The 12,157-nt window shown below is 48.6% G+C and overlaps 1 protein-coding gene across 4 annotated transcripts in view; it reads right to left on the bottom strand.

The window, feature by feature from the left end:
* Positions 1-12,157, bottom strand: part of CCDC88C (coiled-coil domain containing 88C) — a 142,047-nt gene that overhangs the window by 128,548 nt on the left and 1,342 nt on the right. For all 4 annotated transcript variants that reach the window (XM_043489549.1, XM_043489550.1, XM_043489552.1 and 1 more), the window contains exon 3: positions 3,437-3,545. In XM_043489549.1, the coding sequence (XP_043345484.1) occupies positions 3,437-3,545 (109 nt within the window). The remainder of the gene's footprint in view (positions 1-3,436; positions 3,546-12,157) is intronic.

Below are 12,157 nucleotides of genomic sequence, written 5' to 3'. Positions count from 1 at the left end.
ACCTCTAATGAGTCCCCAGGTGACACGGGTGCTGCTGGTCTGGGGACCACACTGAGGGGGCCACCTCTCTAGCCCACTGACGGCCCCTCCTGGTGGAAGGACGTTAAGACTTAAAACAGCTGGGGAAGCTCTGAAAAAGCAGATTCTAGATGCCAATCCAAGAAGAGTCAGAGCAGCAGGTCAGAGGGAGGCCCGAGACACGGGTGGTCAGACTGAACCAGGCCACGCTGGTTCTCACCCACTGTCTGTCCTCTGCCCCAGAAGAAGGTCAAAGATCCTTTTTTGTCTCCGCAGGTTTTCAGGAACAAAACTTGAGCTTCCTTGTGAAAGAAGCCCATGCTATTCACAAGAGGCCCCGTCCCTCCTGACTCTCCCAGCCCCATGTGCCTCAGAAAAGAAGGGGACGGCCTGGGGAGTGAAAGCAAACCACTGCTGGGCAAACAAGACCCGGGGCTGGATTCGGTGACCCCGCTGTGTCTACTGAAACACCACGGCAAGAGGAAGTCCCCATCCCGGAAGGGTGACCTCCCACCCTCCCCAGCCACCCTGGCCAGAGTAAGAACCTCATTGGTCTCACATCACCTCAAGACCTCACAATCTGCAGGACCTCTCTCAAAAGGGGACGCTGGGCAGTACTTCTTTTGGAAAACTTTTCTTGAATGTCACTTGACAATAATAACCGATTATGTTTATGCTACAATTGTCAGGTGGGAGGGAAAAAAGGCAGGATATGCAATTGTATATAAGGCATGACTACCACGGAATAAAACACAAAAACTATTCATGCAAAAACTGGAAGGAAGCACTAAAAATGTTAATAGTGATTGTCTCTGGGTGCTGGGGTTCTGCGCGGTTCTTTTCTTCTTGCGACTTGTTTTCTAAGGGGTTGTTTATAAAGAGCACATATTATTTACATAACCAGAATTAAGCTTTATTTTACAATAAGTTGGAAGGAAAAAACAACAGAACGCTGCCCACACCTAAGCTGTGTCAGTGCAAAAGGGCAATGTCCTGCCAGCTTCCTCCAAGTGCGCGGGGCTGACCAAGGGGCAGGGACGGCTCACGGCCTCCAGAGAGTGCTTTCAGCAAACACTGCTCCGGGCTGGGGCTGAGGCTGTCCACGCACACCAGCCCTGCCCTCAAAGAGCTAGGAGCTCAGACACAGAACAAGGATGCAGGGGTCTTCTTTTCTACCTGTAAGTCCTTCGGGGCCCTGAGAACGGACTAGTGATCGTCTCCTTCCAGAGACGGCTGCCCATCTTGTAGAACTCGGCTCAGTAACCCCAAGAACAGCAAACTGCCTCCAAGTACTGTAGAGGGTCTCAGGCCCTTTGGACGACCCAGAGTGGACTGTCAGAGCTGATGGGCACCACCGGCATGCGTACTCCTGGGCCGGCAAGCCCGGAGGGCAGTACCCGCCCGGCCAAGCAGCCCGCAGTAAGCGCCTGAGTGCCGCAAGCCGCACACAGACCCAGAAATCTCACCTCCATCCCAACCCTTCACCGCGGCCATCAGGGAGGGTTACCACCTCCCAGCCACACCTGGGGCGGGAGACACACCTGTCCAGAGTTGGGGATCTCGTCTCCAACTGTGACGACCACCCACTTCCCCTGGCACTTGCACACAGCGTGGAAAGCACTGTGTGAGTGCTAAATTGCTTCAGTCGTGTCTGACTCTGTGCGACCCCATGGACTGTAGCCCGCCAGGCTCCTCTGTCCATGGGATTCTCCAGGCAAGAATACTGGAATGGGCTGCCATGCCCTTCTCCAGGGGATCTTCCTGACCCAGGGATCGAATCCACATCTCTTACCTCTACTGCCCGACAGCCAGCATGGCCATCAGACAGCCTGCTCCACACCCAGACCCAAGTTCACGGGCAGCACCAGGTTCCGCAGAATGTGGCTGTCACGTGGGAAGCACTAGCTGAGACCCACCGGCTGACAGTATTCCTGGCCCTGGGCGTGGCTCTCCTAGCAAGGAAACAAACCCTCACCAGCCCCCAGAAGCAGCTCGTGCAGGGCGCCCCCCAGCCCTTCCTCAGCACAACCAGCATCTGTTACTAAAAGCATGGACCTGCTCAGCCACCCAGAGGCTGCTCAGAGTGCCCACGGTGCTGGGCTACCAACGGGCCCTGGAACGAGCACCGGGGGGGCTGGCTGAACTGACCATAAAGCAAAGGCAACCAGCACCCCCACCCCAGAGGGAGGAAGATGGAAATTATCATCTCAGAAAACCCATGACATGTCCACTCCCTCCTTCACCCATCTTTTCTCAAACTCAGCAGCACCCGCAGCCCTCTGCAGGAAGCGGACAAGCACACGGCCCGACGCCTCGGCGCAAACTCCATCCGGCCGCCTGTCCAGCGACCCCGGTGACCTCAGGACCGGCACGGCTGCATGAGGGCAGAGAGGGAAGCCACAGCTGGCCGGAGGGCTTCCTCAAGGCGACAGGGACCTCATCGCTCTGAAGATGCTCCCAAGCCCCAGAACCGAGACGAAGTTACAGCCCAGGAGGCAGAGGGCTCCGTGAAACCCCAGCATGAATCCGGAAGGGATGGGCTCTTGAGCAGTGGCTCTCAAACTGTGCCCCTGGGGTCCTGAGAACCCCCCCGAGATGCCCCGGAGGGCGAGGAGAGGGCTGAGCAGAGGGCATTCGAGCCCCCAAGTCACTCAGAGTTGCCAGGGCTTCCCTTGGGGGCTCAAGAAAATTCACATGGGGCTAAAAAGTTTCACAGCTAAGTTTGACAAACCCGGGCTCCAAAGTGCACACTTTAAATCTACTTCCCGTCAAAGCCTCCACATAAAGATCATGAACATCAAAGATCCTCGCCCAACTGGCCCAAAGCTAGGATGGGGGTTTCACAGCCCTTCCCCTTCGGGCCCTCTTGCCTGACCCACCCACCGGCGAGCTGAGATATGGGGAGCCTTTCACAGGCAGACACCCCAACCCTGAACCCCGGTACTTCTGTCTGCCAGCTGGGGGCTGGTTGATTTCATATTTGGCCCGAACACAACCCTTCTGTGGTCCTTCTCGCCCTCAACCCCTTGAATCACTTCTGTACAGACTCGCCGAGCTGTGGGTGATAACCGTGCAGGGTGCCCCTCCCAGAACTCTCCCCAGCCAGGCCCCCCGCGACTGTGAGCTGGGGCTGCGGCTGCGGACCACGGCTCGTCTCCGGGTCCCCCAGCACCAGGCGCAGTGCAGTGACCACGACTCAGAGCACGTTCCCCGGGCAGAGCAAAGCGATCCCACCTCTGACCCTTCTCACAATGCCAGAGAAAAGATGCATGTGCAAACACGCCAAGTGTCAACAGGCAGCTGCCTGGCCACCACTTCCTCTCAGCTTCCTGTGGGGAAATCGTTCGTTCGTAGGAAGGTATTGCCGGACGCACAGCAGGACTCTGGGGGGTGGTGAGACCAGGGAGGACCGCCTTACCTGGTAGTAGGTCTTGATGTTTCTCACCAAGATGGTCAAGTTCTGAATGCGAAGGTTCACATCGTTGTTGACGTGCTTGTTGATGCGTTGATTTGTTGGCCTGGGATCTCTAGTGGGGGGGGGGGGGAGGTAAAAAATGATGAGAATGGAAACTGCACCTCTCAGCCCCTGCCACACCCCATCCTACCCCGAGTGCCGAGTCCTCTCCAAGCCTAGGTCACTATGCAGCTGTGACGAGCGTAGCTCAGGTCAAATCCTAAGTCTGCTACTGCCCAGCCGTGGAACCCTCAGGGGAGACACACTACTTTCTGTGCCCCATCCCCAAGCACCAAACCCACCACCGCCTGCCCTTAATCAATATTATTTTTGCCCCCACTGCTGGCAGCAGCCATAAACCACCAGGTGTCAATGCAGACCCAAAATGACACTGTATAAAAGTCAGTGTTTGTTTCTCAGTCTGTAAGTCGTGTCCGACTCCTTTGAGACCCCCATGGACTGTATAGCCTGCCAGGCTCCTCTGATCATGGGATTTCCCAGGCAAGAATACTGGAGCAGGTTGCCATTTCCTTCTCTAGGGGATCTTCTCAACCCAGGGATTGAACTCCTGTCTCCTAGCACTGACAGGTGGATTTCTTTTTCTTTTTTTTAACCACTGAGCCACCAATAACCTACCCCAAAATATATTTCAAGATTAAAGAGAATAGGACTTCCCTGGTGGTACAGTGGATAGGAGTCCGCCTGTCAGTGCAGGGGACACGGGTTCGATCCCTGTTCCGGGAAGATCCCACATGCCGTGGGACAACTAAAGTATGTGTGCCCCGACTCCTGAAGCCCGTGCGCCTAGAGCCCCGTGTCTGCAGCAAGAGAAGTCAGCACATGAGAAGCCTGTGCACCCCACTGGAGGGCACCCCCTGCTCACTGCAACTAGAGAAAGGCCGCAGGCAGCAACAGAGACCCAGTGTAAGCAGACATAAATAAATATTGTTAAAAAATTGAGAGAGCCAACTTATTACATAAAAGATAAAAAAGGATTAAAAGCTAAAAGCCAAACCAAGCAAACTGTGTGAAACATCAAGAAAGGGGGGAAAATGGTACATTTTCTGACTTCATAAAAATGAGCAAAATCATCAATGTTCCACTTCACATGGGTCTCCTGCGTGTGTCAGAGTGTTCGTGCCTGTGATTTACATTCCAGGCAGACACTTCTGGCTCAAAAAACCGCACCGTGAGTCTGACACTATGTCGGGTATGCCACACCCTACAACAAATGCTAAGAGACACAGATAATTGATGTGGGGAGTCCCCAAAGTGTCATTTCTTTTCCAAACTCAGGCAAAAGGCAGGTCTGGTTGTGATGAAACTAAAAATCTGAATCAAGTGATTTATAATATCACTCATCTACATACAGGACATTTCTCAAAAATTCCCAGTGTTAAAGATGTTTTCTATTTGGAGAACAGACTCGACAAGAATGGATTTTCACTCCCCGCTCCCCAACACGTACCACACACTGCTTTCTTTTCCTAACAAAGTCCTCCCGCCCATTCGACTGTCCCAAGACACCATGAAGGATGTCTCATTCAAATAAGGACTGTCTTCATGGTTTCATCTGTCATCCGAGCCCTGTGATGAGGGTGCTGAGCCTCCTGGGGGCTGGTGTGACAGAAGAGAGACAGATTTCTTCCCCCTTCCTTGGTACCCAGGCCCCTCATTGATGATCGTGGGAGCACAGGAAGGGGAATTTGGGGAGTAAAGCAAATCAATCTCAATGCCATTCAGCTCTTTCAAAGCCAATAATTTATACAAGATTAACCAATAGGAAAAAAAAATCTACAAACTGAAATTATTTCAAATATCACTGCAGGCACAATTTCTTAATAACACAAGCTGTTTAAAATTCAACCATTAAGTAAATATTTGATATAAACACTATGAGTCTCGACACTGTATTGCATGTGTGCAAACCCCTTTATGAATCACACTGCCATAATCAGCCATGGATTTTATTCAATCATCCTGCCTCCCCTAAAACAGTCATATATGAACACGTTGGGGCAACCAGAGGACCTCTTTTCAACTGTCCCAACATTTTTCCTGGGATAACATTTCCTACTGTCCCTACATAGTACAGAGTCCTGCCAAGCCATTTACATGTCTCTTTTGGAGCCATTCATTACTGAGAAAATAAAGGTTAACAGTTGCGTGGAAATTAATTTAGCTATAGAGAAGGCATTCAGAATTTAAACCGCAAAGGCAATTTAGCTACAGAAGTGTACCTAGCATGACAAAATAATTTATCTTAAGGGTGAAATTCTCCTTTTACTATAGAGACCTGAAGAGATGAGAGGCAATTTCATAAAGTGATGAATGTGCTTCTTACAACAGGAGAACTCAGGGCTTCCCAGGTGGCTCAGTGGTAAAGAATCCGCCTGCTGGTGCAGGAGACACGGGTTCGATCCCTGGGAAGATTCCACATGCCGCAGGGCAATTAAACCTGTGTGCCACAACTACTGAGCCTGTGCCCTAGGGCCCAGGAGCCAAAACAGAGAAGCTCCTGCAATGAGAAGCCTACGCATCACAACTAAGACCCAGCACCATTAATAAATACATTTTTTTTTAAAAAAAACAGAACTTAGAGAAGATGCAGGTCCCAGTTTTCATTCAGTCAGACGGGACCACCTGAAGAGTACCAGGAGCTGGAGGACCTTAACAAACACATGGATGTTCATTGCACAAGCAAAGGCAAAACACACACCCAGGGTTTGGGCTGGGAGGCAATCAGGTGACGGGGGAGCCTCTGACCATCCCCGCTCTTGTTAACCTCCAGTTCTGGGAAGCAACAGCTAATGGAAACAACATTCCAAAAGAGCTCACGTTTAGCATATGAATAATTAGACTAACTATCTTGATCATTATATTAGCACGCCTTCCTTTAACTACGGCTCTCAAGCTAAAGAGAGATTAGGAAATAAATCGAACAGCAGGCAAGTCTGGTTAAGGAAGGCCTATCCCCTCTTGGCCCAGCATTGCATAACCCCCTCCCGTCCCGGAGCAAGAAATGGGTCAGTAGCCACTGATTCTGGTCTGGAAATGGGGCCCAGGATGGGCCAAAGTTCTCTAGGCCACATTGGGCTCATCTGCCAGGTGACCACAGGACCCTTGCAGCCTTAATACCATTCTAGGAAGGCCAGGGCTGTATTGGCCAATGTGGTTCTTGATCCCAGGAAGATCATAGAACTACTGTAAGACTGTCTCCCTGAAAGCCATCACCAACAAGGATCTCTTTATGAGACAGTCCTAGAACACAAAAGCCTGACAGCCCCACATCACGATGTGTGGGATACACACAGGACAGGAGAGAGACAAGGGTGCAAGAAAGTGTCTAGTAGCTTGTCCAAACTTGGAGACAAATAAGTCAAAAGTTCAGGGCCCTGAGGGCTTTCTTCTTGTAAAAAAACAAAAAAAAGAAATCACTCTCCCTAACATTTCAAAGAGAACAATAATTTAGACTTATAGCAACCTTGCCTCCCTCCTTTGAGAAAAGGTCAGCCCCCAACTTTTCGTCATATTCCAACGACTCCTAAATTTAAAATTGAATCCAGGAAAAAAAAAAAACCCAAATCAAGAAACCATGTTTGGGGACTTCCCTGGCAGTCCAGTGGTTAGGACTCCATGCTTCCAATGCTGGCGCACAGGTTCAATCCCTGGTCGGGGAACTAAGATCCCACATGCCATGTGGTAAGGCCAAAAAATTTTAAAAATAAAGAAGAAATTATGTTTGATACAGATGATAGAGATATTGATAATCTATCATAGATTTAAGAAAAGGTTGAGCCCAACTTTGTATAAAAATACATCAGGAAGATGTATGTATAAACCACAGACGACATCTGGGAGACACCAGAATATTACTACTACTACCTTGACATGGTAAAATTATAGGCAATTTTTGTTTTGCTCATCTATATGTTCTTCCTGGAGGAGGAAATGGCAATGCACCCCAGTAGCCCAACAGACAGGGGAGGCTAGTGGGCTACAGCCCATGCGGTTGCAAAGAGTCAGACGTGACTGAGCATACACAAGCATCTCTATGTTCCTACCTTCCTACAATGAACATGAATTTTTTCACTTAATTTTTACAGACTCAAGGCTCCATGAAGAGTGTCACATGCTGCAGCCATGAAAGAATATCACTTAAGTTCATGAGTAAAAATCTATTTTGCTGCAACGCTTTAGCACCAACACAAACTCATTCAACTAACAAGTATCTGCCTCTTTAGCCTCAGCTTTAATATCTGCAAAATGGGAACATAACTCCTCTTCCAGCACACTAAGGAAAAAACTTACCCTTCAAATGTTTTTTTATTTTTCTTTACTCCTGAGTAAATCACTTTTAAAAGATTTACTTTTTTTCACTTGGAGGGTAACTGCTTTCCAATGTTGTGTTGGTTTCTGCCATGCAGCAATGTGAGTCAGCCGTAGTTATACACATGTCGCCTCATTCTTAAACCTCCCTCCCACCCCACCCCACCCCTCAAGGTTGTCCCAGAGCACCGGGCTGAGCTCCCTGCGTCCTATGGCAAATTCCCACCGGCTATCTAGTTTACATACGGCGATGTATATGTGTCAACGCTCAACTGGTCCCAACCAATGCTCTCGATTGGTCCCAACCTTTCCTTCCCTTACATAAGGTAACGTGTATGTTTCAATGCTGCTCTCTCAATTCATCGCACTCTCTCCTCCCTGCCCCACCCAGCTCCTGCTGTGTCCACAAGTCTGCTATCTATGTCTGTGTCTCTATTGCTGCCCCACATATAGGGTCATCAGAACCATTTTTCTAGATTCCATATATATGCATTAATATACAATACTCCAAATGCTTTTTAGAAGCTTAAGGAACTCTTCCATTCGCCTGAGGATATTTCCAACTTCTGAATAATGAATATATTATCCGTAATTTTGCAGCTAGCACAAGGGGTTAGAAAGGAGTCTGAACAAAGCAAATAGTATTGGATTTAACGTAGGCTTTGCCCAGGTACAAGCTTTCAGTTCCAGTTTCCAACTGCACTCAACAGCCACTGCATCAACTCAGGTGTCCACTCTCACCTGGACAGATGCACACCAGCACACACGTGTGACTACACACACAAAGCCAGCTTCAGGCCTCACTAACAATAATGATGACCGACATGACTGACATTCATTGGGCATTTCCTATACATGCATAATCGTATTTAATCTTCCCCAAATCTATAAAATACCATCCCGTTTATTACAGGTCAGGAAATTGAGGCTTAGAGAGTTTAAGTAATTTGCCCAACGTAACAGAACTAGTATAGCAGAGGGAAGATTTGAATTTGTCTGCCTGATGCTAGAGTCAGAGCCCTTTTCTTTTCTTTTTTTCTTTTTTAAGTATTTTCTTTTGGGCTTCCCTGATAGCTCAGTTGGTAAAGAAGCCGCCTGCAATGCGGGAGACCCCAGTTCGATTCCTGGATCAGCAAGATCGACTGGAGAAGGGATAGTCTACCCACTCCAGTATTCTTGGGTTTCCCTTGTGACTCAGTTGATAAAGAATCAACCTGCAATGTGGGAGACGTGGGTTCAATCCCTGGGTTGGGAAGATCCCCTGCAGAAGGGAAAGGCTTCCCACTCCAGTATTCTGGCCTGGAGAATTCCATGGACTGTATAGTCCATGGGGTCGTAAAGAGTCAGACAGGACTGAGCGACTTTCACAGTTTAAAGTCTTTATTGAATTTATTACAATACTGCGTCTGTTTTATGTTTTAGCTTTTTGGCTGTAAGACATGTGGGATCTCAGCTCCCTAACCAAGAATCGAACCTGCACCCTCTGCCTTGGAAGGCAAAGTCTCAACCACTGGACCACTGGGGAAGTCCCTGGAGTCAGAGCTCTTAATTTTCCTATGAGACTGTGAAAAGCATGTCCAAAGTGAATTAGACACCTTGTTTTCCCCTTGGGGACCAGTAGGTACCCAGGGAAAGTGCATCCACAGAGGAGCTATTCAGCAAGTTTTGCCAAGCTGCTCCATCCACGCCGCTCAATGCCTCACTTTCATTCAGGACTTCTCCTGGACCTGGGCCTCCCCTGAAAGCTGAGCCCACAGGGCTTTCCTGCTTTCAGGCACTGATGTCACCCAGAGGCCTGGCCGAGAGACTACCACTCCAGCCTTCTTCAGTTGCCGGAGACAATGCCCAGGTGCAGTCACGTGACCCCCAGCCAGCCCCCCCATATGGCTCTCAGTGTTAGGTAACACGCCTCTTGTCTGAGCTCTGGCAACACATTAGCACATTGCTCTCTGCAATTTTCTCAGCTCCTACCAACCTGGAGAGAGTTTATCTAAATAGGCGAACTGCACACAGTAGGGGCTACCAGCATGGGAGATAAGGCAGAACAACCTTATCGCTTACCCGCTAGTTAGCCTGACACTCGGCAGAAGTGAAAACAGGCTTGGCTTAAGTACAGTGTTAGATGTGGGGCTAGGATGTGGGTCCCAGAGTCCAGTTTTGCCCTCCGTCTCATTAGAAGAGGGCTAAGACTTAAGAATTATTAAGAAACTAAGAACATAGGGGGAAAGTAGACTGAAAAAAAAAAAAAGAACTTTTAAGCGGTGACGCAACTCCTTTCTGGATTAACTGACACCAACACTTACTAGGTGGCAGGCACTGTGTTAATTGCTAACACATCACTCATTTCATCCTCACAACCATCTCTTAAGGGAGGTACTTTCCTTCCCATTCTACAGATGAGGAAACTGACATGGTAAAGGATGTGCCCAGCGGCACAGGGCTGGCATGAGACCTAGGGTTTGAACAAGCGGGTTACACAGGCTTTTGACACTAGGGCTGAAACTTTCTTTTTAAACTGAGGTCCTTTTTACACAGGGTGAAATGCATGTATCTTAAGTTACAGCTTGATGAGTTTTGAAAACTGAAATATACTCCAGTCAATACATGGACCATTTTTACCGCCCTTAGAAGTTCCCCTGTGGACCACCCTGGTGGTCCAGTGGCTAAGACTCCATACTCCCAATGCAGGGGGCTCCGGTTCGACCCCTGGGTCAGGGAACTAGATCTCACATGCCAGAACCAAGACCTGGACCAGCCAGCCAAATAAATAAATAAATATTAAAGAAAAGAAGTTCCCTTGTGCCCCCTTTCCGATCAACCCCTACCTACTTCCAAGAGAAAATAATGCAGATTTGTCCACTGGAACAGGGTTATTTTGATTACCCACTCAGTAAACCGCATGCAAGTGGCACCTCTCCCTCCTCATGTCCTTCTACAAAGTCACCCAGCTTCCCCACTGCTCTCTTTCTTGGTGCCTAACTCTGGCCAGAGGACCCAGAACCATTGCTTGAGGCCTGAGAAGCTGCAAACATATCAGTTCTCACTTGCAGGAGCATTACCTTGGCACATCAGAGGAGAAAGTAACATTGAAAATTGTCAAGGGGAAGGGAGAAGCCCTTCAAACTGCATTCAGCTGTGGGGCCAAGTGTGAACAAGTGATGAGCTGGCATTTCTCAAAGGAATGGTCCAACAGGCTTTCCTGATTTACAAGCAAGTGGTAAACGCTTTAGGAATTCCAAAGGTCAGGGAAGAAAGAGAAACAGTCCCAGGGCTTTTGTTCTCCCCTCGCCTGGGTGTAAAACCCTGAATGAAAAAGCCAGGGTTACTGCTGGTTTTTTTAATTAAACAGGACAGGTTGAAATTTCACTGGTTGTTGCACCAATTGGAATCCAATAATTTTGGGGGGTCTAACAGAATGAAGCTGGGAAATAGTTGCCAGAACTTGAATATGCCATGAGACAACCCCAGGAAAACTCCTTCTTATGAACCAAGAAGTGCTGCCAAGCTGACAAGAGATTCATCATTTTAGAATCTAATCAAACTCAAGACAGGTAACATTGGTAGTGTCTTAAAAAACATTAAGACTGAGATGTCTCTGCCACAGCATGACATCAAGTAACTTATTACACCACAGGAGTAATGTTCTCAGGAAATTGTTTAAAATAGATCTTTGTAGGTAGATCTATTTAAACCTCTTTCGGAATATACCAAGGCTGACCGCTCCTCCTCCCACAGGGGCCACAAAGGCAGCTGATTCTCATCAGCTAATGAGTTCCTGCTCAAGATGACAACTTGCTTAGTTGCAGGTGAGTAGGTGCACACCAGGGCCTGATCCACAGAGAACATTTGCTCCAAGTGCCTGTGAATCATACAGATAAACTCAGTTCCAATATGTTCCCTGCACTTTCTGAGTTAAAAACAGAACGCAGTGGCAGGAGCCAACACCTACATGTGACAGGCTGTCAATCAGACAGGCGCTGCAAAATGCAGCAACAGGAAAGGATGTGGTCAGACAAACATGCTAGCAGGTGTAACCTCCACCAAAACTCCGTTTAAACCCACACCTCAAGACAAACAGTACCAAAGCATTCTGGCTCCCCAGGCCTCTCCCAACACAGAGACTTTTAAATCCAGGTTATAAGAAGGAACTTAACCAATTGCACTTGCTCTGGGGCAACTGGAAATACAAGATGAAAGGGAGGCAGAAACACAGGTGTCCTGACCTCCAATGAAACCTTATAGTCACTCACGGATGCTCTGGTCCCACCCGACACTTCCTGTAACCAGACACTCTCCGTTACAGCTCCTTGCCCCCCAAAGAAAGGTTATTTTGTGTGTGTGTCAAACAACACTTAA

This window comes from Cervus canadensis, chromosome 17 (genome assembly GCF_019320065.1).
Source record: "Cervus canadensis isolate Bull #8, Minnesota chromosome 17, ASM1932006v1, whole genome shotgun sequence".
Classification (NCBI taxonomy): domain Eukaryota; kingdom Metazoa; phylum Chordata; class Mammalia; order Artiodactyla; family Cervidae; genus Cervus; species Cervus canadensis.
Note: the sequence above shows the minus strand (reverse complement) of the source record. Positions and strands in the feature narration are given on the sequence as shown.